The sequence below is a fragment of the Alligator mississippiensis genome, chromosome 5 (assembly GCF_030867095.1).
Source record: "Alligator mississippiensis isolate rAllMis1 chromosome 5, rAllMis1, whole genome shotgun sequence".
In the NCBI taxonomy this organism is placed as follows: Eukaryota; Metazoa; Chordata; order Crocodylia; family Alligatoridae; genus Alligator; species Alligator mississippiensis.
The window spans coordinates 68806653-68832568 of record NC_081828.1 but is presented as its reverse complement, the minus strand read 5'-3'; the positions used below and the strand labels follow the sequence as shown (position 1 = coordinate 68832568).

At 41.4% G+C, this 25916-nt stretch overlaps 1 protein-coding gene across 7 annotated transcripts; it reads right to left on the bottom strand.

Moving 5' to 3' along the window:
* Positions 1-1220: 1220 nt before the first annotated feature.
* On the bottom strand, positions 1221-25818 carry AKNAD1 (AKNA domain containing 1). 7 transcript variants are annotated; one of them, XM_014602079.3, is made up of 20 exons: positions 25561-25812; positions 22895-24114; positions 21794-21853; positions 21275-21326; positions 20887-21035; positions 20718-20774; positions 19900-20033; positions 17155-17323; positions 16366-16538; positions 15890-15992; positions 10713-10816; positions 9978-10066; positions 9717-9861; positions 9129-9241; positions 7812-7916; positions 7607-7711; positions 6712-6801; positions 4145-4220; positions 3347-3488; positions 1221-1358 (listed from the first exon to the last, which is right to left on the bottom strand). In XM_014602079.3, exons 2-20 carry the CDS (start codon positions 24041-24043, stop codon positions 1230-1232), a joined length of 3144 nt encoding a protein of 1047 aa, XP_014457565.1. In that variant the 5' UTR covers positions 24044-24114; positions 25561-25812; the 3' UTR covers positions 1221-1229. The 7 variants fall into 7 exon arrangements, 6 of the variants coding, with proteins under 6 accessions (XP_014457565.1, XP_019334893.1, XP_019334895.1 ...); XM_019479348.2 differs by having other exon boundaries at positions 23300-24114; positions 25561-25810; XM_019479350.2 differs by having other exon boundaries at positions 23747-24114; positions 25561-25809.
* Between the last annotated feature and the right edge of the window lie 98 nt (positions 25819-25916).

Below are 25916 nucleotides of genomic sequence, written 5' to 3'. Positions count from 1 at the left end.
TTTCTTTTTTTTTTTTTAAATCCTCTACATGTAGGATACATAACTTCAGTGTTCCTAATGGGAATTGGACAGCTTACTTTCAGAATAGTCTCATAGAATTATAGAAAAATAGGTCTGGAAGGGATATCAGGTCACCTAGTCTACCCTTCTGCTCAAACCATCCCCAAACCATCGTTTGTTAACCTCCACTTAAACTTTCAGTGACAGAGGTCACAATGCCTCTTGAAGAAACCTGTTCTAGTGATTATCCACTCATTGTTTAAAAAGTTCTTCCTTGCATCTAGCCTGAATCTGCCTCAGTCCAGTTTCAAAGTTTGTTTTTATTAGTTCTCTCTCTCCATGGGACAAGACAATTGATTACCATCCTCTTTTTAACAACAAACTCCTGTGCTTGAAGACAGTTGCTGTATTTCCCCTTCAGTGTTCTCCAGACCAGATTTCAGTTCTTCCAACTTGTTTTTATATGGCATGTCTAGACCTCCAATCAGTTGTGTTGTTTTCCTCTTAACTCTTTCCAGTTGGTCAGTGTCTTTCTTAACATGTGCTGCAGTTTGACTACAGCAGGATCAGGCTCTCTACTTCACACATTTCCTTGTGTAAAGATACACACACCCCAATTTCCAGCTGCTAATTTGTGGGCAGGGGAAAAGTGCTTGTATGCAAATAAGATCAGAAATTAAATATAATTACTGAGATATGCAAGAAGTTAAGCTATAAAAAATACAAATTGTTTTCTGTGTATGGACTCCAAAATTAATGATTATATACTTACTTCAGCTTAGCATATAAATGGATATTTTAGAAAAAAACAAAAACCATCCATACAAAACAACTCCATAATTTAGGGAGATAATCCAGGAAGGGGGTTTTGGTCCTGATTCTCTAACAAGTGCCAGCAGGAAGAAGAATAAGGCTGTGATGGAGACAACATGTTATGTTACAGGTACTGAAATATCCTGTTGTTCTAAACAAGCGATAATGGGGCTTATTTCCTCAGACCAATTCTGTTAAAAAAGAGAATACTAAGAAAATTTGGGTTTATAGTCAATCGAGATATCTTTACTTAAAGCTTTGATCTGGTTTCTCCATGTCTCCTTTCTACCCCCCCACCCCGGAGGGGAAAAAAACAGGGCTGTCTCCTTAAATAATATAATTCAGGTGTCTTTCTCATGTATCCAAGACCAGCTGCACTCAGCTCCTAACAGGAAGAATACCAGTGCTTGAATAGCTTAAAAATGTTTATTTTGATGAGTTTTAACTTTAGCTAGATCTTCAGAAACTGCTTGTACCATTTGTTCTGTAGTTTTCTTCAAGCTGTTTGCTGTGTGTATGGCATGATCCAAAGTAGAGTTTAAAATCTGTTGGAAACCAATCATAATCAAACTGTTAGATATTTATTTCCCTGGTAATTTAAAATATCTCTTTACATACAAAACAGAATTGTATTGTGTTTAAAAAATGAGACACAACACTGTCAAATGACACCTGCAGAACTGTCCTGCAAACTCTGGGGGAGAAATCAGGAGGCGGAGATTAGGGGCAGTGTGGGGATGGTGCCATAATCTAAACAGTAGGGCTGTGCGAAACACTATTGTTTCACTTTGATGTCTGTTTCCCTGTTTCAAAGGGACAGTGTTCCGTTTAGTTTCGAAGCACTGTCCCGTTTCCTTTTGTCGAAACTTTCATTGTTTGACATTTCGCCCATAGGCTATAATGGGGAATCATGAAAATGCCTAAAACTTGGTCATTTCTTGCCCGATTTGAATGAACATTGCAGGGATGGTAGCCCATTCTGAGGCCATAAAGCCTGCCAAGGAGATAGGTGCAGAGGTTTCTGGGAAACTGTACCTCAAACTGGTCAAACCAATAGTCCAGACACTTGCCAGCAGCCTCCTGTCATCCAGTGTGTAGGTCAGGGGCTCGCACCCCTGGGAGGGCTGTGGGGCTGTGCCAGACTCTTGCTGGGGGTGCAAGCCCCTGGATCTGAGCCCTGATGAGCGAAGGCTCAGGCTGCGGCAGCAGCAATCTTCTTCAGTGCTGAGTGCAGCCCGCGCCCAGCACCGGTCCCAGGTGAACAAGCAACCTGAGCCTCCTCTCATCAGGGCTCAGATCTGAGGACTCACACCCCCAGGAGGACTGCCGGGCTGTGCTAGATGAGAGAAAGCTCAGGCTGCCGCCTGGGACTGGTGTTGGGCATAGCCTGCACCCAGTGCTAGGGAAGATTGCTGCTGCCACCAGTCCTAGGTGGCAGCAGCAGCCTCCTGTCATCTGGCACGCAGATCTTGGGGCTCGCACCCCCAAAAGGAGTCTGGCACAGCCCCGCAGGCCTCCTGGGGGTGAGCCCCCACTCTGCACACCAGATGACAGGAGGCTGCCACCTGGGACCGGTACTAAAGCCAAGTAAGCCTGGCTTTGAAACTTGAAACATTTTGAGTGCCCTTGTTTCGTTTCAAAGCTGTTTCAAAACTTTTTGTTTCAATTCGATTTTTTTTCTGTTTTCAGCTTGAAACAGCTTTGAAACGAAACACCCAGTGAAATTTTGCACAACCCTACTAAACAGGCCCCCAGGGCTACTTAACTGTAGAGCAGGACTGCCCAACTGGTTGCCAGTTGACCACATCCAGGCCCCAAGTGGTTAACCTGTGGCCGTCGGGCTCCCAGTTCCCCCATGGCTCCAGCTCCTGCTGCTGCCACCACTGGAAACTTTGAGCTTAGGAGGCACCTGAGGACCCCATGCAGTACAGCAGGTTCACACCTGCCGTGTGATGCTGGGGTGGAGGGCAGCATATGGCAGTGTTCAGGGCATGGGGGATCTGGTATGGTGCAGTGGATGGTGCCCACTGTGTGAAGCATAGCGTGGTGTGTGGCCTGGGGAATGTGTGGCCCCCAGCTATGCAAAAATTGAACAGCCTTGCTATAGGGCAAGAAGCAGCTCAAGACTGCCATCATGCAGACGTGACAGCCATTTCCTGTCCCCCTAAGCTACCAGTTCTGAACTGTCCGTTTTAGAAGCTAAGCAGGAAATTCTCTGCTCTGTCAGTTCTCTCTGTGGCTTAATGCAGAAATTATTTAGCATGCGTTTGTCTTAAATGTAGTAAATTGAAACTTATTGACGCTAAGTGAAAAAGTTGTTGCATGAGTTTGGCATAGGTTGGTAAATTGCATGCATTTGTATTCAAAAGCCAGTGACATTCCCCATCCCACCTTGTTAGACAACAAGTGCAACACAAGCTATGTCAATTTGATAGTATCTATGTAGAATTTTAAAGACTGCCACTGAAAGTCAGTCTGACTTATTCCCCCAAGTTACCTGGATATCTTTGAAAATGTCACCTTAAATTCTTACCTTTGTCTTGGTATCACTGTTGTATCTATTTCCAATCACTGAATTACTACTGTGAGTCTTCCTGAGGGCTAAATATTGAGGTGAAAGGATAACTGTATCATACATCCTTGAGTACAAGGCTTTGGGAAGCTCCAAGTTTTGTCTAGAACAGAAAACATGGAATATTCATACAAACATTTTTTTTGTAGTGACCAAAACAAAAATCCCAGTTTTAAACAATACTACTGTAATTTTTTATATTGTATTACTTGTTTAATAATAGCAGTATTATTGGTGTGTTACATTTATGCTATGTATACTGCAATTACAGACTGATAGTTGCTTGATGTGGGAGTAGGGAATCTGGTGTTATAGACAGGTATGTTCATTAGAACATGCAGTAGTGCCTCCTTTGAAAGAGAAGGCACTCCAGTATTAAAAATGTTTAATTTGGCATATGTCTAAATTATAGTAAAATCCTACTTAATATAAAATTATAGCGGGTTTCTATGAGCAGATAAAATAAAGAACCACTTACATTATCAAGGGAATTAAAAAAACAAAAGACTAGACTATTTTAATATAAGTACTGCAACTCATTGCTACAGACATCTGTCACAACCTGGCTTGCTTGATTAGAACAAATCTAATAAAATGTATACAATTTTTCTCCTTCTATATATTGTGCTTTCACTAGCTACAATTTTAATATGCAAAACAGAATTGCATACATGCATACCAGTGCCTTCCACGCATGCTGCATCTTTTAATAATAATTGTCTGTGGTAATATTTATAGAAATCAACTGCTATCACTTACTGTTCAAAAAGTCTGCATACAAATTGATCTGGCTGTTTGTTTCTGGAAACACTTTGGGCAGCAATTCTTTTTTTCTCTGAAAAAAGAGATTAAATTTTGAGGCCGTAGTCATCAAGGAAGGTGTACTGTAAGTCTATAGGAAATTATAGCTAATTTTTCATGTATGACAGAATAGGGTTTTGTGGGGTGGCTTTTTTTTTGGGTGGGGGGGAGGAGGAGGTTGTATATGTTCTCAATCTGCGTAGCCCACTACACTAATGAATAGACAAATTAGCAATGCACTTATGCATGAACAATATTAAAATTGGAGCAAGTATTTCTGGTACAAGCAGATATCCTCCTGGAAGATCTTCCTTGCAAGAGAAACTCTCCTGAGAATAAACTTCTGTACGCTACCCTCTTTGCCTGGTCTGGAGGGGGAAAAGGGAACAGCACCTGCTGTCCCCTGCCTCTTCCCCTAACTGTGGACTGGGCTTTCCCTCAGCCTGGTTCCTGGGCTCACTGGCTTCCCCTTGCTACCCTTGCTGCCCAGCTGTGTGATGGGGAAGGAAGGGTGACTTCCATGCTGGCAGTGGCAGGAAGCAAGCTCAGGGAAGCTTTTCTTGTCCCAGTAGCCAGCCCTGCTGGCTTCAAAGGCCACATATGCTGCCCAGCTGGGTGGCACATATAGCAATTTAAGGGTGCCTATACACATGCAGCGAGGCTGCTTGGACATACTGTAATTAAAGCCCCCAGAGCATCATATGTATTCGCGTCCCCACATTGAAAAATGGTGGCAGGGGTGGATTAATTAAAGCTCAAACAAGCTTTAGTTAAAGTGCCCCGCCACTATTTTTCAGTGCAGGGATGCTGAAACGCATGTCGCCAGAGTCTGCTGGAATGTAATTACCATGCTTCAGCAGACTCCAGTGTCATATGTATCAGCGTTCCTGCTCTAATTGAAGTGCCCCCTCCCTCCTAGAGCATGTGTATAAATGCCCTAAAAGCCTATGAGGCTAAGAGAGCCCTCCCAGAAGCAGTTGGACTGGGGAACAGACTTGTCCCCATCCTCACTCCCCTCTCAGACCTGGTCTTGGGAAGGTGCAAGGAGCAAGGAAAGGGAGACAATTACAGGCTAAATACCTTTCTTGTTTCTTCTTTTGGAAACATTTCTAGGAATGGACATTTCTCAGAAGTTTCCACTGCTGGAAGTGAAAGGTGTTTTTTTTCCTGGCCCAACTGTCTCTCTGCAGAGTTGCAGTTAGTATTTCACTTGGTAAAAATAGTGATAGCACAAAAAAAAAAAAAAAAAAAAAATCTATCTTACAGCCTCAGCTTTGGGGATTGTTCTGTGACATAACATTTATTAAACTAACCGTTTTTCTAATCAGTCACGGGGAGCAGTACAAAAAGCATCTCCTCTGCTTTACCCACTGAATTAATAAATAACAACAAAAATACCTAGAAAAAGTTTTATCTGCCAATTCAAGATGTTAAGACTCTTGCAATCATTGCTGTTTTTCTTAAAAGCCCAGATTGTGTCTAAAGGCAATATATTTTGTTCTTTCTGTGCTCTTTTAATTGGTCTTTTATTCATTAATCCTTTCCCTCCATTATTGTTTGTGGGGTTTATAAACTGCAGAAGTCTGACCAGTGTCTTTAATAGCTCCCTCTTCTATGACTAGTAAAGAGATTCCAAAGGTCCTCCAACTATTGCAGGCAAATCAGAAGGAAATCCCATATTTCAGGTATCAAGTTAGTAAAGTGCCTAATATCTGGATACCAAGACAAAAAAGGGAAAGCACTTAAAGACTATTCTTAATTGATATTTTAATACAGTAAAAGCTGCCTTAACTGGCACCGTACAAGCCAGCATGCTCTATTAACCAGCATGCCGGCTTGTAAGGTAACAATGGAACTGGAAGTGCCCACTGTGGCACTTCTGGTTTCGCTGAGCCCCCGCAGCCTGGGGCAAAGTAGCCTGCGCTGCTGAGCCCCCGCAGCCTGGGGCAAAGTAGCCTGCGCTGCTGAGCCCCCGCAGCCTGGGGCAAAGTAGCCTGCGCTGCTGAGCCCCCGCAGCCTGGGGCATAGCAGCCTGTGCGGGGCCCGCCTCCCTGTCCCTCGGGTATGGCAGGGGGGGTGGCAGCCCAAACAGGCAAAGACGCCTGTTTGGGCCTCTCAGTTAACCAGCATATTTTGTTATCCGGCACCCCCCCATTCCCCGTGGGTGCCGATTAAAGCTTTTGCTGTAATTAGTAAAACAAAAAATGGCTTGGTGACCAATCAAAGTGGCATTCTATGAAGCACACAGAATCCTTCATAAAAATATAAAGCCCATTTCCTAGATGCATTTTTAAACATGCCAGTAACAATGCTTGCTTCTGTATTGTCCAACCAACAGTGTTTCAAAACGCTGAGCTGTCTCCCTTGCCTTCTCCTAGACGCATCCATCCCTTGATCAGACTTCAGTTTAGTATTGTACATTTCAATATACTGTCTACACAAAATCTCTTTTAAAAGTTGGTGCTTGTACTGTGTAGACTGCATACCAAACATTGCACTGCAATTACGTCAGTGGTATTATTTACCAATATTATCTTTGATAGATTCCTGGGTGCTTTCATTTCTTTGACAATGGATGCATATATTTGTACTCCAATCCCTGGACTGTAATGATGCTGAGGGCAAAAGGAAACTAATGACAGCACAGCATAATCATAACAAATGCATTAATTCTATGTAGCACTTGCACAGCATTTTATATTTCAAAATCTTGGTACTTAATCTAAGTATTCCTCCCTGTGAAACATGAGCCAGAGTGTTGAAAGACTTTAAAAATTGCTTTGAGTGATCAACATTTCTGAAAATAATCAGGCTGTCTGACTTGTTGAAAATCATACAACATGACAGTGGCAGAAGCTGGAATAAAAAAAAAGATTAGTTTATTTTCATAGAACACTGCACAGTGGCCCAAGAGCAAGTGGTAGTTGGCATAGTGATACCTAAGATTTCAATATTTTGAACATGTTGGTAGAAAACATAAGGTGCCATCCTGTCTCACCAAGGGACTGCTATAACTGACCAAAAAAACATGCGAGTCTCTAGGGTCTGTTGCTTACATTAGGAAGCATTTGTGTGACCTGAAAAGGGATTCTGCTTTGTTGCAATATATTTAGTCACACTGTACTCATGAGTTGAACTGCTCGTGGGATACACTCAGTGTGTGCATATTTCATGACCATAGGTTTACAGAAGGACTTTCCAGAGGACAAGCAACTATTTATATAAAGGTGGATTTCATAATCTCTCCCTGAAAGATCTATACTATACTGAATTAGTCAAGCCAACTTGAGCACTGGCATTAATACAACTCCAACTGTTTATATGGAAGCTGAGGTTTTCCTTTTGCCATTACAGATATAGGCTGTAATACATAAAGCTTGGCTTGTGGACAGTAGTCTTTCAGTAACACGCTATACTCACGAGGTAAGCTGAGATTTTTGTTTCTACACATGGCACAGGACTGAATAGATTCTTTGCAGCTCCCACATTTAAACCAATCTCTGCTTCCTGTGTTGTATCTGAAACCTGAAAATAAGTCATGTCATAATTGTAAAAAAAAATAAAAAATTACACAGTAAAAAAAGTTTTCATACAAACCTTTTAGTAGTTTTGACATCATATGTACCTTTGGTTTGGTGTGGCTTATAACTTTTAGTCTTCTGTTCCATAAAGTCATCACTTGGTGAATTAATGTAAGAAACACAGTATGAGATGTCTTCTGAATCACTGCCTAAATCAAAAGTATCAGAAGATGCCTAAAATAAAGTTACAGATAACATGCTGCATTACCTAGTCTATCTATGTATCCCTATGGCTTCTACCAGCATCTGATCAGAGCACCTCACTATCATGTAATGAATTTCTTTTCTCAATATTCTTCATATGTATGAAGTAGATCCATTTTCTAGATAGAGAATTGAGCCTCATCATATTAAGCTACTTCCCTGAAGACACAAAAGACATCTTTGAAAAATCTGAATTCAGTTCCCATTTTGACAAATCTCAGGTGTTCTTCTACAAAACGAGCCTTCTTCCAGCAGGCAGTCCTACTGAAGTCAGACTCGAGGTATGTGGTTTTTGTGTTTTAATGGTTTAAATGCTAAGTATTGGAGCACTTTCTAGAACCAGTGAAAGTGAAGAGGATCATGAAAGAAAATGTAAGAATAAGATAACACCTTGTTCTAACTCATTCACATAACAGTAGTACTCACAGAAGTACCAGCGCTTGCATATAATCTCTATATAGACATCACAGAGAAATGAATATCAAAAGTAATTCAGAGAATTAGGAAGCCCACATGCTCAGATCTGAAATCAGCCCCAAAAACCACTCAAGCCACCAGAGTACTCTCAAAGAGAGTAGTACTCGACAGCAGAAATAAACACCTGCTGTCCAGACTCCAATGCCAGTCTTAACTAAACTACTGACAGACCTAGCATCTGCCTTACTCTGAGACAGGGTGGTCTCTGATGGTGTGGGTCCAGTGGAGCTATACTGCTAAGGTGGGATATGAGGGATCAATATGCTCCCAACCCCAAGTAGGGCAATGAATACCATAATGAATGAGTTTTCTTATAAAAAGCCTCTACCCTACAAATGACAATGATCATTTAAAACCTGTTCAGTTTAATAGCCTAACCAGTTAAGTTTGAAAGAAGTCCACAATCTCTTTTAAAGCCTCTGGGAAGTGCTCAATGTGTGAGCGCAGTTGTGAACATGTACAAAGACTTCTGTGTGCATATCAGTATACTTCTAATTCTGGAAATTTTGCAGCTGCAGTGTTGGAAGTTTATCCAAAAATGTCATTTTAGTGAGTGTTAAGTTTAAAAGGTCCATAAACATGTCTTCGTATTCTGCAGACCTTGTAAATGTTACAGTAACTATGCATCTTACAAGGAACCAATATTACACAGCTCTGGACATTGTGCCAATGCTACTTACTCAGATTAGTATCTGATAAATCTAAATCCATTGCTTTTTCCTGAATGAAGGCTGAATGCTGTCTGCTTACTGACTTTCTGCCGTTGGTTTTTCTGTTCTCCATGTTTTTACTTCTGTATGTTAAAAACAGTACAAGGATTAGATTTTAACAAATAGATAAAAACCTTTATGGGCAATAAGATGTACATTAACATCTAATTCATTCATTTAGGAAAAATAGTTTGATTCATAAAGGAAATATGTCTGAACAAGATTACTGAGCTTTGAAGGACAAGATGAAACCTAGGAGTTTGAGTAATAGCTAAACAAAAAATCTAAGCTGTTTAATTGCAGCATGAGTCATAGCAATAAGATCTGATTCATCTTAACTTCAAAAAATGAGTAATCCTTTTCTTGTTAGCAAAGTGCATAAATGTTTGTGCATAAACGCATGCATCTGGGCATGCCTTTACCCTAGACAAGTACACACACATAATGGTAAAGTGACCAGGAACGGTTTAAGTAATCAGTCTCTTAACCAACTCACAGCATTTTTAATATTCTTAACTTGTTGTATTGCTTAAGAGATTATATTCAATTTATACTCACTTCTTAACATAAGAGCAAGGTATTCTGTTTGCCTTATTTGACACTTGTGTTTTCAATCTGGGATGTATGGTATTATCGTATTCATCTGGACAGTTTTCTACTACTATTTTATGAAAACAGTGATTTGAGGGATGGACTAAATTTCCTGAAACGATTAGAAAAATTAATTGAATAGTAGGTAACTTTTACCAGAATTATGAAATGGTAAGATTCACTGAATAAACTGAAAAAAGTCTGACAGCCTTTTGCTTTTGTTCCTACCTTGCTCTTGCAGCACTTTTAGATGAAGAATGTTGTGCTCCATATTACACACATTTGAAAGCTTGGCTTTAGATGGAGATTTCATTTGCCTAAAATTTAAACTGCTGATTAAATGAAACCAGAGTTCATGAGAGAGAATTTCTACAAGTAAGAGAACTGAGCTGAATACTTGATGTCTGTTTATATAACTATACATACTCGGCTCTTTTCCCTTTGATTTGTCATTATTAGGGTAAGCCCTGTGGCTTCTATTAAATGCTGGATTTTGTTTTAAATATTTTTAAATAATTCATGATTTAACAACTATGGAATGAATTTATTTCTCTGCAAAGGGCCCACAGAAAACCTGTGACTTACTTATGCCCTTTACAGTAATATGTAAGTGGAATTTAAGCCTTGGATAGCTCTCCTGGACTAAGATGCAATTTACTGAGTGAAATCATGTCTCTGTTGTAAGTGACAGTTTAATGTTTTTTCACTAACATCAGAATTTCACTTAATGTGATTAACTGCCTGTGCATCAGGATGATGATATTTTTGCTACCAGCTCTTCCCTTTGGCTCCTGTATACTCAAAGGCAGCCACCTTAACTGTAAGATGAGGCCATTGCAACTACTTAAATTTCAGACAGTCACTGTATGAACACATTTAGAGTGTAAATAATTACCTGTGAATATGCACAAGCATTTAGCTGTAATATTTGCAATAAGTAAAATACATGAAGTGCTTACTTACCCTTCGTTTTTTCCTTGATCGGTAGTATGGTTGTGACTTAACATAGGCTGCCTATGAAGTTCTAGCCCTCTAACCCCATTTTCTTCCTCAGGTGTAAGGAAGTGCTGCGTCACAAAGAACACACAGTACTTAAGACATACTTATCTGCACTGTTGTGTTTATCTCAAGTATGATATAAGCAACATTTATTTATTTCGATATCTCTTTCTGTGGCTTCAGCAATACTTTTTCATGCCATCAGTTATCTTCAATTTGTTTTACCACGCACTCACAATTCTGGTTTATGTAAAAGGGCTTTGGGTGCAAAGGTGAAGGGGACAGGGGCACATCTGGTGTTCTCAGTCCTTCTGGTCAAGAGGAAGGTCCCTTGCAGGAGTAGACGCATCTTGCAGATCAATGCATGGGTGTGCAGGTGGTGGCGCCAGCAGGGATTCAACTTAGACCATGGGATGTTGTTCCAAGAACAACTGGTAGGACTCCTAGGAAGAGATGGGATTCAGCTGATGGAGAGGAAAGAGCATCTTTGCAGAAAGGTTCGCTAACCTAGTGAGGAGGGCTTTAAAATAGGTTCACTAGGGGATGGAGACCAAAGCCCTGAGGTAAGTGGGACACCTGGAGGAAGCATAAGGAGGAGGAGGCAACAGGGAAGGCCTCCTATTCTTCCTGAGACAGTTTGGCAGTCGGCTAGTTACCTCAAGTGTCTGTACACAAGCGCACAAAGCTTGGGAAACAAGCAGGAAGAATTGAAAGCCCTTTCACAGTCAAGGAACTGCAATGCAATTGGAATAAACAGACTTGGTAGAATAGCTTGCATGACTGGAGCACTGTCATGGATGGGTACAAACTGAGAAGGAGGAGTTGCTGTATATGTAGAAGAGCTGTATGATTGCTCAGAGCTCCAGTATGAAACAGGATATAGGCCTGTTCAAAGTCTCTGGGTTAAGGTTAGAGGGGAGAGCAACAATGGTGATGTTGTGGTGGGTGTCTGTTATAGACCACCAGACCAGGAGGATGAGGTAGATAAGGCTTTCTTCAGACAACTAGCAGAAGTTTTCAGATCACAGGCCATGGTTCTCATGGAGGGCAATACAGCAGTGCACAGGAAATACAGGAAGTTTTTGGAGAGTGTTGGAGCCATGTTCTTCTTCACCTGCACTCACAAACACAGAAGAATTGGTGGGGGATGAGGGATATAGAAGTGGCAACTTGGGCAACAGTGACCACCAGATGATAAAGTTCAAGATCCTGACAAAAGAAAGGAGAGCAGCAGAATATGGACCCTGGATTTCAGAAAAGCAAACTTTGACTCCCTCAGAGAACTGATGGGTGGGATGATGACTAGGAAGGAGAATAAGAATATTGCTCAGTCAGGCAGGGATGAAATCGGGCCAAAGCACAATGGGAGTTGCAGCTAGCAAGGGACATAAAGAGTAACAAGAAGAGTTGCTACACTTATGTTACCAACAAGAGGAGGTTCAGGGAAAGTGGGCCTCTAACTGAATGCAGGAGGCAACTTAGGGATGGATGAGGAAGAAAAGGCTTAAGTACTCAATGCCTTTTTTATCTTGGTCTTCACAGGCAAGGTCAGCTTCTAAACTATGCACTAAGCAGCACAGTTTAAGGAGAAGGTGAGCAGGGCAGTGAAAGAACAAGTTATGGACTACTTAGAAAAGCTGGACATGTACAAGTCCATGGGGCCAAATGCAATGCATCTGAGGGTGCTGAGGGAGTTGGCTAACGCAACTGTAGAGCCACTGGCCATTATCTTTGAAAACTCATGGTGACTGGGGGTGGTTCCAGATGATTGGAAAAGCACAAATATAGTGCTTATCTTTAGGAAGGGGAAGGAGGAGGATAAAAGGAACTACAGACCAGTCAGCCTCACCTCAGTCCCTGGAAAAATCATGAAGTAGGTCCTCAAGGAATCCATTTCAAAGCCCTTGGTGCATCCATGCTGACTGCTCCTGATCACTTTCTTTTCCTCCAAGGGCTAGTCATGCCTGACCAACCTGACTGCCTTCTACGATGAGGCGACTGGCTCTGTGGATGCAGGGAAAGCAATGGATGTGATATACGTTGACTTTAGCAAGGCTTTTGATATGGTCTCCCACAGCCACCTTGCGAGCAAACTGAGGAAGTATGGGTTGGATGAATGGACTGGCAGGTGCATAGAAAGCTGGCTGGATCATCAGGCTCAACAGGTAGTGATCAGTGGCTTGAGGACCAGTTGGCAGCTGGTATCAAATGGAGTGGTCATCTGGCCAGGTGCTGGGGCATTGGAAACTGAGTAATGTAGTCCCAGTTTTCAAGAAGGGGAGGAAGGAGGACCCAAGTAACTATAGGCCTGTAAGCCTCACCTCGGTGCTCAGGAACATCTTGGAGAGAATCATCAAGGAGCACATCTGTGGCGGGCCAGCAGGGGAAATCATGCTCGGGGGCAATCAACATGGGTTCATCAAAGGCAGGTCCTGCCTGACCAACCTGATTTGCCTTTTATGACAGTAGCTAAATCCATGGATGATGGTGTTGCTGTGGATGTAGTCTTTCTAGACTTTTTAAGAAGGCTTTGACACTGCCTCTCACCCCATCCTCATCAATAAATTAAGCGACTGTGGCATTGATGCCTACACAGTTGGATGGGTAAAAAACTGGCTGATGGGGCGCACCCAGAGAATAGTGGTGGATGGGTTGTACTCAACCTGGCGAGATGTGAGCAGTGGGGTACCCCAGGGCTCTGTCCTCGGGCCTGCACTGTTTAACGTCTTCATCAGCAACTTGGACGAGGGGGTGGAAAGCACGCTGTCCAAGTTTGCTGATGACATTAAGATATGGGGCGAGGTGGACACACTTGAAGGGAGAGAGAGGCTGCAACTAGATTTAGATAGATTACAGAAGTGGGCAGATGAGAATAGGATGGGGTTCAACGTAGACAAATGCAGGGTGCTGCACCTTGGGAGAAGAACTCCACAGCATACACACAGGCTGTGGAGTTCCCTCTTGAAAGCACAGAGGCGGAACGGGATCTTGGAGTCATTACTGACTCCAGGATGAACATGAGCCGACAATGCCAGACCGCAGCTAGCAAGGGCAGCCATACCTTGTCATGCATCCAAAGGTGTATCTCAAGCCGGTCCAGAGAGGTGATACTCCCCCTCTATGCGACTTTGGTCAGGCCACAGTTGGAGTGCTGCGTCCAGTACTGGGCGCCGCACTTCTAAAGGGATGTGGCCAGCCTGCAGAGGGTTCAGAGGAGGGTCACCCGCTTGGTGAGAGGGCAGGACAGGCCCTACGAGGAGAGACTTAGGGACCTGAACCTGTTCAGCCTCAGCAAGAAGAGGCTGAGGGGGGACCTGGTGGCTGCCTACAAACTCATCAAGGGAGATCAACAGTAAATAGGCAGAGCCCTTTTCTCCCCTGCACCACCTGGGGTGACGAGGAACAATGGTAATAAGCTAATGCAGAATAGGTTTAGGTTAGAGATCAGAAGGCAATATTTTACAGTTACGGTGGCCAAAATCTGGAACCAACTTCCCAGGGAAGTGGTCTTTGCCCCTACTTTGGGCAAATTCAAGGGAAGGTTGGACAATCACCTGTCTGGGGTCTTGTGAACCCAGCATTCATTCCTGCCTGTGGCAGGGGGTCAGGCTAGATGATCTGTTCAGGTCCCTCCTGACCCTAGCTAGTACGAAACTGAGTGCCCTAAGAGTCAGTCCTGGGGCCAATTTTGTTCAGTATCCTTATTAACTATCTGGAAGATGGGATGGAGTGCACCCTCAGCAAGTTTGCAGATGACACCAACCTGGGGGTGTAGTAGATATGCTGGAGAGTAGGGCTAGGATTTGGAGTGAACTGGACAAATTGTAGGACTGGGCCAAAAGCAAGCTCAGGAGTTTCAACAAGGACAAGTGCAAAGTCCTGCACTTAGGATGGCAGAATCCCACACACCGATGCAGGCTGGGGGCCAACTGGCTAAGCAGCAGCTCTGCAGAAAAGGACCTGGGGGCTCCAGTGGATAGTAAGCTGAATATGAGTCAACAGTATGCTCTTGTTGCCAAGAAGGCTAACAGCATGCTAGGCTGCATTAGTAGGAGTGTTGCCAGCAGATCGATGGAAGTAATTATTCCTCTCTTCTGCACTAGTCAGGCCACATCTGGAGTACTGTGTCCAGTTTTCTGTGCCCCCCCCCCCCCAAAAAAAAATTATAGAAAGGATGTGGACAGATTGGAGGGAGTCCAGTGGAGGGCAATTAAAATGGTTAGGGGGCTGGGACACATGACTTGTGAGAGGCTGAGAGAATTGGGCTTATTTAGTTTGCAGAAGAGAAGACAGAGGGGAATTTAATAGCAGGCTTTAACTACCTGAAGGATGGTTCCAAAGAGGATGGAGCTAGATTGTTCTCAGTCGTGAGAGATGATAGAACAAGGAGCAATAGTCTCAAGTTGTAGCAAGGGAAGTTTACGTTCGATATTAGAAAAGAACCTCTCTCACTGGGAGAGTGGTAAAGCACCAAACCAGGTTACCTAGAAATGTGGTGGAATCTCCCCATCCTTGGAGGTTTTTAAGGTCTGGCTCAACAAAACCCTTGCTGAATGATCTAGTTGGGAGATGGTCCTGCTTTGAGCAGGAGGTTGTACTAGATGACCCTGAAGTTCCTTCAAACCCTAATTTTCTATGATTCTATGACTGCACCACATTTGTACATAATCTCTATTGCTTAGATAAGAACACAAGAGGTGAAATGACTTTTAGAGTAACTTTCAAAAGATCTGGCATGGGATAATGTTTTTTTCAATCAAAGACTTTAACAAATGGCCCAAATAATCCCATTTAAAACTAAGCAGTTTTTTGTGTGCTTTTCCCCTTGACACCTAACCACCAGAGAAAGCAGGTTATGGCATAAGCAAGCACATTTCCCCCCAGGGAAACTAAACCCACCCATCATGTTTGTTTCACAACCTCAGACAGAACTCCCAGAAAATCTGCTCTTCAGTTTGAATCATCTTACTTAGCAGTCAGTATGGCAACGTTGTGATATATTGTACTATCTCAGGACAACAACAGTCAAACTACCATAACACTGGGACAGTTAAATATCATCTACTTAAATTACGCCTTGCATAAAATAGTCATGCTCAATCCAGAAAATATTCACTTAGTCATAGAAGTAGACTTTGTACCATTACGTCCGAAGAGTTCTTATTTGCTAGTAATCTGGCTTCTTCTAGAGGCTGAGTATCTTTTTCATAGGCAGATGCATTTCTCTCTTGTAATCTTAACTGACTAGGGGGAAAAGCAAATTTCACTTTAAAAACATTGTTTCTTGTAACATCAGTAATATCATTGCCTCCTGGTTCTCTGAAACAGGAGGACTTAATGTGGTAGAGCCTTTGCTGATCTGTTTGATAATGACAATAGTAGTTATTTTAAATATTGACATCTCTTCTATAATGCAAACTACTGCAAAATGACTATAATAAATAATCTTGCCCTGGTACTATAGTTGAAATAGCTCAAACAGTAAATATTTTCAATCTGGAATTTCTATGATAATAATCAAGACTTCTGGTTGCGTGCTCTGACGCCCCAAATGAGAGTCTTCTGACTTCAGGGGATATTTGATCAAGCCTCATATACCCCATAAATGTGTACTTACACTTGAGTGAAAGGCTCCCAATTGTCATTATATAAAGAAAGCAGGCAGTTTTTCTCTAGGGTCACCTCAGTTGCCCAACTTTTTTTTGTGTTCTCATCCTTCTTTTTATCAAGGAAGTTCACTTCAGTAGCTGTCCTTCCTGGAGGATCACTAATGCTTGAGACTAATTCGCTCTGTCAAAATAACCATATTATAGACACCTTAAAAAGTTACAATACATGCCCATGTATTTTGTTTCTACAGTCTCTAGTGACTCATTATATACTCAATAGTTTTACCCTTTAAGTTTCAGAGGAGGACTCTTAAATTCAGATGGCATTAAAAGCAATTAGCATATTTTGAAAGCATTTAGTGATCTATTATTTGGTCAAATGTGGAACTATGGGAAGCAGTTACATTTCTTTACAGTTTTATAATCCAAGTCGAAATGCTACCATATTCACAAGCGAACTGATTTTTGTGAACCTTGTGCAAGCAGTCTTTATTTTCATATGTTTTCTCAATTAAATTGTAACAATTTGCAAAGAAGAAAACTTTCACATTTTCAAAAGTTTTAACTATCTTTTTGTGAATCTGAAAGCATATGTCATTTCTTTCCCAGTGCAGTTAGTTTCACCAATGCTATAGTCACATTTAGATTTTCAACAACATGACTAATGAGATAATGGAAAGACTCAGATAATTAGTTCCACTATTCACATTTCTGGAACCCCTTCAAGTTAATGGACTTTGTCCCTGTGTAACTGAAAAAAGAATCTGGTCCCTAAATTGTAAGACTTGAGGAGTTACCTCAGGAAGAACAGAACAAGATGAAATCACAGATTCACATGCAGAGAGTGAAGGAGATGTTGGAAGCCTTATCTGTGAAGAGGAACATTGACTGTACAAGCTATCATCCATTTTCTCTTGCACATCTTCAAGCAGCATTCCAAGCCTAAATATTTCTCCCTCTACTTTTCTAAACCCAAAATACAAAACACAAAATATTATAATCACCACTTCAATAAACTGTTCTTATTCTTCACTGAAATACCAAGGTTAAAAGAAAGTGGTCACCATCTATAAAACAAAGCCATAACTCAGAATATATTTAATTAAATCTTCTCAAGTACTTGAATAAACATATTGATTACAGTGTGGCTCTAGTACAAGTAATACATTAATTATAACTAGGATACATAAGGTATTATCAATTTCTTACCATATTAAATACAGTATAATTGTATTCTGAATATTGAAAAGTTTTGACTAGGATATAAATAAAGTTATTTAATAATGTATTTTGACAGACTTCTTTCCAGCATAGAATTAAGCACTGCAATTTGCCATTACCTTTTTTAAACTAAACTAAATTTTAGCCAAAAAAAAGTTTGGGCTGAGATGTATAAAGGCATTTAGAAACCTGTCTGCCTCTAAGTACTAAAGTACACCGTTTTGACACTACTGACATTTTCAGAAGTTCAACTCAGCTGTAGCTTGACTCCATTGGCACCAAAGGTTTTTGTTTAGCAGTGGTTGCAAAGCTGCTCCAGTTAAGTGTGGGACAGCACCAACACAAGCAGCTCAAAGGCCTAGTTCAAACTAAAGTTCTGCTGTTTTCAAATGATGCACGGTTCATCACTAGACTCAATCCTGTAATCACTCTTAGAGCACACTAAGCACCTTTTATCTGCTAACTCTTGCATCAGGAGGGTCAGAGGCCACTGATAAACAGAGGGGCAGTAGAATGTCTGCAGTGGTATAAAAATTAGGGCTAGTATTAGAGAAGTACTGAGCATAAGCACAAGGCAAATGGGATTTTATCTGTTAGGGTATGTTTTAATAGTTTAACTCCAGGAAAGGGCTTGTGGCAGAGCATCCAACACACTGGGAAGTGCCTTTCTCCACGTGTCGTCTAGGTGCACCAAACAGATACCCACTTAAGTATCTAATCCCTTCACTCCTGGCCAGTTTAGGTAGCAATCAGATAAACATTATCCCTTCTTTAAGTTCTTTATATACACTGAAGGTAGAGCCTACTGTTTAAGTTGGAACCAAAAATTCCCACGGGCAACAAGATACACAGGAGCCACCCACAGCAACATTGAGCAATACATAAATACCATATTTACTCAAAACCAAGATGAGAATTCCCTCCAAACAAAACAGAAGGGAAAGAAACTTCATCTTGGATTTGAGTACTGGCCCAGGGCAGGTGGCACCTCAGCTTGCACTCTGGCTTAGTGCTGAAGACAGCTGAGCCCTCACCTGCCCCAGGCTGGAATGACTCCTTTGGTGGGGAGGGGGCACACTGGGGTACACTCCAAGATGGGGGACAGGACCTGCAGCCTGTTCCCCTGTCCATTGCTTCCCATGGCCGTGCCTGCAACCTCATCCCCTACTCCCACCTATAGTCTGCCCCCCAGCCTGTGCTCCCCCCCCCCCCCCCCCCGCTCCCCCTGCCACTCCCCCTTTAGCTCAAACTCTAGTCCCTCCAACCTGAACCTGGTCCAGCTGGGAGCTGCTGTTACCTCTCCAAAGCTGGGCTTTGAGAAAGTAAGTGGGGGAGGAGGAGGGAGTAGGGAGAGGTAGGTATTGCTGGGGGAGACAAGAGGCAGAGGGACAGGGTGGGGGGCAGGCACAGGGGACAAGGGCTGGGTGGGTAGGAAGTGAGGGGCAGGCAGAGGGGCCAGGTAGCAGGAGGCAAGGGCAGACAGCAGGGGGACATGTAGAGGGCAGTCCCAGGGAGCCAGTGCTTTCCAAACCACAGCACTAGGGGGATGAATTTAAGGCAACCTTCCACTAATTAGGTTCTATACATGGAAAATTATAACAAATTTATAATTTTCCCTGTACTGAATTTAATTTTTTTGCGGGGAGGTCATTTTAAAATCAAAGCTGTGTTAGATTCAGGTAAATATGGTATGTTTAAGTGATTTAAGATCTGATTGTTTGCATTTAAAAAAGCAATTATAGTATGTATCAAAGCACTTTACAGCAATTGATAAGCATAATTATCCAGTTTTAAAGGTTGGAATTCTCTCTCTCAGAGAAGGTTCATATTATAAACGTAATACAGAGACCAGAGACTCAGGAGATCAGGTGTCAGTTTCTGTTTCTGCTACAGAGTCCATATGTAACTTTGCTAAGAGGCATGGGTTTCTTACTGTGCTATCTTTTATTGGACCAATTACATACCTTGAATAGAATTAGACAAGTTTCTGAATGCAACATAGTCTTAATCTGATGAAGAATGTCTTGCATTCAAAAGACTGTCTGACTCCATCCCAACTATGCAATTGGTCCAATAAAACATACCATGCTAAGAAATTCGTGCCTCTTACATGTTTCCTGGACCATCATGCTATAACATCACTCTAACATAATCATAACTTTGCCCAATCACTTAGCCATCCTCACTTTCTCATACATAAAACAAGAACAATACATCTTTACTTGACAAGAATTTTGTGAGGGTAAATTAATATTTATAAGATGCTTAGATAATGGGAGCACAAACAAGTACACGTACTGTTTAGTAGCCATATCTCTGACCTGTCAGGATCAAACTCGCCCACACTTATGGGGTTGTGCTTGTAATTCTGTAGCTGTAAACCACAATGTTCCTCTCTAGTGGCTACATATTTCCGTTCCAATGCATCAAGGTATCCCTTTAATTGCTTTAACACCTTAACAAGTAAAAGGTAATTTATTTTGAAATTACTTAATTATTTAGCAATTTGTATTGATCTACATTATAAGCCTAATTCTATTACTACTGAACAAAATAGTTTCACTACTGATTTCACTAAAAGCTTCTTATGGGCATAAACTGCCCTATCTACTCATGAGGTCTTGCTCAGACAAAATTCCCAAAAACTTCCATAACAATTTGACTAAAGGTCTTCATAAACAGTTTCAGGTTGAGATTTGTGTAATAATTTAGAGCAGTAATGCTCAGTCTCTCTGGGCTATGGGGCCCAGATGAGTGTTGTGGGGTTGATCCGTGGGCCTGATCCCATGTGCAGGGTCAGCATCTGGGATCAATTTGCAGGGTGAGAGATGGCAGCATTAATTGCCACAACTCTACCATCAAACTTCCAGACTCAAGGAGAGCCCCATGGGGTGGATGACAGCTCCGAGGGCCAGCGGTTGAGCACCACCAGTTTAGGGAATGTAAATACTTCATGAAAATTCAAATTTTTATCTTGGCATTTTTTATACTACAGTAATTTTTCCAGGGATAGAGCAAAAAATGTTTCATTACCAATATAATATGACTTAATGAAAAAGTTAAGTTACCATACTTATAAATCTAATGCCATTTAAAGCACATTTACAATAACTGAAAAACATTAAAAATGTGAATTTACCAGACAATGATCTTGTGAAGATGGGGCCTGTGTTACATGTTTATAAAAATCTTCAACCTTCAACAGAAAATTGGTAACTTTAGTATATGATTGTAGACTTTCTAAACAACTAAATATATGAGAATCAGCATCAAACAGACTTTTAATAAAGCTCTTTCATATATATTACTTCAGCTCTCAGTTGTTCTGTTTGTTCCTTTAGCATTTGAGACATCTTTTCTCCTTCTGTTGTTTTTTGCAACAAGTTAAGATTTAAACACATTTCTCCTGCTGCACCAGGTGATGGTAATGCTGTGATAATTCTCCCAGATTGTAATCCTACATAACATCATAAAAATAGAGGATAAAGTATCAGTTGAAATTTCCAAATAAAGCTTCCCTGATTACATAACATAAAAATAAATCAGCCATAACCATGTAAAATGAAGAACTTACGTTATTTACAAAACCAACATAAATTCAACTACTTGACAAAGCTACTTAGGACAAACCAAGTACAGGTTGTGCAGAATAGTTAAGAGAATGAAATATAGATACTTCAGAAAATATCCCCTTACCTCCTGAGTGAATGGCAAAGTTTGGATTAGGAGACTCTGCAGGAGGATATCTCTGTTAAGAATATATAAAAGGGCCTTTAAAAAAATAAGAATAAATTTCTATATAAATAACTTAACTTGAAAACTGTTTTAATACTGTGTATCCATGTAGAAATTAAGTAGGAATGGTTAATTAGAAACAAGCAATGTGCAAAAGGTATTTTGTTTAATTAACATATTGAGATGTATCAGGTATTTGCATTTAAAATATTCATATTCATAGAGCAGAATACAAATCTAAGTGGTAATCATGTGGTACATTTATGAGATGTTATTTGCTACTCCCATTGTACAGTGTTAAACTCCTAAATCTCTTATGTTGCCAAACATGTCTCCAAAGAATATGTACAAACAAAAAGAGTACTAAGCGGTAAGTTGCTTAGTAGACTATGCACTTCCTATCACTCTTAGAGAAAAAAATAAGATACTAAAAGTCTCTTGAAAAATGTATTCAGTTTTATAATATTCTGATAGATTTACCTTATAATCAAATCTCAGGTGATCAATATGATTCTGAGTTTCAGCCTGTTTTGTCAGCATCTTGCATTCATCCAAAGTAAAGGGAAACAGTTATTACTGTGTTGCAACACATATTTAATACATTTATACACTAAGGTACTAATCCTTCAAAGAAGAAAAGACCAGATTTATGTATATGAGTAGTTCCAAAGACAGATGCTGCATATGAAAAGTGACCTTTAAATGAACTGCTGTTTACAATAATAAAGGAAATCCTAAAATACTGGACTAAGTCATTTAAAAAGGGACCCACAGTCAGTCAATAAAGGTCATCACAAAAAAGGTTTGGGGAGTTAAAAGGGCAACAACAAAACCACCAATGGCTTACACAGAATCAAGATCAGGCACACTATTAACATATACTTTTAATTATTGTTTTAAATCCTAAAAATGTAAATCTACTACCCCAGTGGTATTCAGCCCTCCAGCCCTGTGAGCTTGATGATTGGTACAGGGCCAGTTTACAAGCCAGATCCTGCACCCCAAATCTGGCAGTGTCAGCCCAAAGTTGCTAGGCCATGGACTGAAACTGCGTACTGCCGTGATCTAGAATACAGAGCCACATCATCCAGCCTGTGGGGTTCCCCACAGGTCCAGGAGTTTGGCAGTAGAGGAGCAGCAATAAATGCTGCCACTGCTCCCCCGCTGCAAAATTTCCAGACCTGTGGCCATGGGCTGGATAATAGTTCCACAGGCCAGAAGCTGAGCAACACTAATGGGAGTTAGAAACACAATATTTTGCAAAGGTTTGGGAATCAAAAAATTAAACTGACTATAACCAGTTTCATAGCACTTTGACAGAAAACATTTAGATTATGAATCACAGAGATATTCTGTAATCTTATCAAAGGTTTCTTTTAATTAAAGCTATAGCCTAAAAGCCCAGTCCTGAAACTCTTTACTCATGCAATTAATTCTTAAATTAATAGAATTGCTGGCTACTGGAGGACTGTTTGCATAAAGAATGATTTGTGTTGAGCTTTGCAGAACACTGCACTTAATTTCCACTGACATTAATATTTTATGAAATCCTAGCCAGCTATCTGAAAAGATCTCATTTACCTCTAGCTGTTGCCCTAGTTCAGGAATACACATTTCCTTTTCTTGAATCTTTACTTCACTAGAATCAAAATAATTCATAGTTTCTAAAACATCTTTCACAACTGATGATTTCATAAGCAAATTGGGGGAGGATTTCAGGTTTTTTATTATGGGAATTGATTTATTATTGTTATTTCCTTTTGGTGTTTTAACTTTTGAAGCAACTTTAGAAACATCAGGAAGGCAATAATGAACTTGGCCTTGGCCATATTTAAACTCATGGGATGACACTGTTCTCTCAAACAGACTTTTTTGATACGCATGCTCTTTTCCTGTGTTTTGAAAACTGTTTGTATCCTTAGTCCCAGTAACTGATTCAGAATTCTTCTGTATAAGCTCTCCCTCATCAAAATAAGAAGTACCTGCCTTTTCTATAACAAATTTATTTTCATCTAGTAAATTGTTATCTCTGTGAACAGCTTCAAATATTTTTTCTTGCTTTAGGAAATTATTTTCTTCAAAGGACTTTGCCTGTGCTTCTGCTGGTAAAGTGGGCTTAGTGCATTCTGAAATCCTCATTTTATTCAGGATAGCTTCATCAACACTTTCAGTAAGAGAGGTCTCTGGGATAGTCTCGCAATCAATTAAATGGTTTGCACTCAATAGCTCTTCTTTGGAAAAATGACGCAAAAGAACATCAGAAATTTTTGAGTTGGTGAAATGTTCATTTCTAACTGGGATACTGAACACTCCAAATGTCAATTCCTTCTCAAAAGATGTTCCACTCACTAGAGCATCTCTTGTCATTTCAGTTTTAATTCCACTTGCCCTTGTAGCAGGTGGATGGTAAGGAAACACCTTTTCTTGAGGTACCTGTTGCATTTTATAATTCGTCTCTTTTAAACGGTTGCTAACTTCTGAATAGGTTAACTCTAAACAATAATCAGATTTCTTTTCGATAAGTGTACAGTCCTTCAAGTTATCTGAATCACTGATGCGTTTGTAGGTTCTTTCCAAGTCTCCATCATAAGGTAAGTCTTCTTGCTCCTCATCAGTTGCATCCCCAGAATAGTCACACTTGTCTAAGACTATGTTATTTGCTGGGTTTTTCATCCAGTCAGATTGCTTGCTTTTACCCTTCCTGGTTGGTCGTCTTTGATAATATGCCATAAGAATTTCACTGACTGTCAGTTTTCATGTACATTTTGTGTCAGCTTTTGCATTACTGCATGTGTCAGATTCTGTAAAATATGAAAAGTTAGGGTGGTCTTTACGTACATTAGAACCATACCTAGGCAAAGCATACATTTTAGATCACAGCCTGTAGTTATTCTCCATACAAATTGCCAGTAGACTTTAGTGGGAGACATGCACATGAGAAGCCCAATTCTCTTTTACTTGGGTACAAAACTGGATCAACTGTGCTGAATCCAATTTGATTTTTGTTTAAATTATATCGGGGAAAAGAGGAGAATCAGACCTATACCCTACAGCACCAAGTTAGTTGGTCCTTGTTAATTAATCCACCCCTAACATTTACAAATTGAATCAAAACAGACTAACTTGGTAATGGGGTCAGGAATAGTACATAATGTTTATAAAGCTACTGTATATTTAATATAGAAGCAGCTTAACCAGCCGGCTGAGGATTTCCCTAATGTTTAGGATTCACTGGGTGGCTTAGAGCTCGTGTAGGCAGGCTCAGGCCTTCCCCCTCTACCCCTACCCTGCAACAGTCTTTGGAGAAGAAGTGGTGCTCTTTAAATTGCTGCTTGTTAGCAAAGGCAGACAGAACTTGGACCAGAGAAGGGATACAAAGAAATCCTGAAACAACTACATTCTGAATTACTGTTAAACTACTACAGATGCAGAGTGGTTCATCGTTGCTAAAAGAAACCCCAGCTTTTCTAATTTGTATGAAATAAAAAGTCTTTTTAATCTCATTCATACTTTATACTATTATTTTCACCTCTGTAAGTGTTGTTATTTATGGAGTGCCAAAGGACACTGTACACACATGAACAGAGACAGAAAGAAAATGAGTTGCAGCACTAGAAAGAAATGGAGACAGGAACTACCTCTGCTTTTGATAATCACATGTTCTAACTCTGAGAGGTTTACTCTCTGCCAATACTTTTAAAAGGATTTTGGGAATATGCCATGCCCCAATTTAGCAAACTTGACAAATGATAGAATAGGCAAAATAAGGGCAAAATTCACCCATCAAGCCCCATTTCTTTCTGCAGCATTGGTTCGAAGCGTTTCAAGAGGGATTTTCAAAAGAGATGCTCAGTTTCACTATTGACTTCAATTTTATTCTTTGGAACAAAGAAGTTTCCTAGGCATCTGCGTGCAGCGCTTCGAAACACAGGGACCTGTTCCGTCCTGGCAAGTGCTATATTGATGCTGTGGTAGAAAAGGCCTCCTGGCTGCCGTCCAGCAGGGTACGGGGATGCAAAGCAGGTGCATGTCTCCCTGCCGCACCCCAGAGTCACTCTGGATCTGCTGTGAGCCCTTTTCTCGAGCAGAGACGCAAGAAGGAAGAGATGGGGGAGGGGAGCGGAGCGGGGGAGCGACAGCTACAAAGGGGACGCGGCAGTGACATGCGGTGGGCGGATGAATTTCTCTCCCTCACTCCGCGCAAGCCCCCCCCACGCTTTTGTATGTCAGGCCAGGCACCAACTTACTTTCCAGCTTTTCTCGAGGCAGCGGGGAGGCTGCGCCGACCGGCCCGGGCCCCTACCGCTATCCCCACGGCTCGTCCTGCTTTCCCCGCGCACGACTGGCGCCTCACCCCCACGCAGCCGAACGGCCCCTACCCTCGCTCCCGCAACCGCGGTGCCGGGTTACGCGGGGGCCGGCTCCGGTGACAACCGCTGTAACCCAGCACCACCACCCCAACCCACCCCTGCTGGCGCCAGCCGCGCCACTGTCACAGCTGCGCCTCAGCTATTCCTACCGCCCCTGAGGGAAACCTGGCTCCGCCCACCGTTCACCCGGCCCCTCCCCCGCCCCGCGCATCCTATTGGTCAGAGCGAATGAT

Excerpts from the sequence above, each read along its gene's own strand:
- AKNAD1 (XM_014602079.3), bottom strand. The coding sequence starts at position 24,043 with ATGGCATATTATCAAAGACGACCAACCAGGAAGGGTAAAAGCAAGCAA. Across the intron at positions 10,817-15,889 it reads AGAACTCTTCGGACGTAATG|CACTTCCTTACACCTGAGGA; the intron begins GTACAAAGTCTA and ends TTTGTGACGCAG. Across the intron at positions 1,359-3,346 it reads ACAGTGATACCAAGACAAAG|ATTTTAAACTCTACTTTGGA; the intron begins GTAAGAATTTAA and ends GGTTTCCAACAG.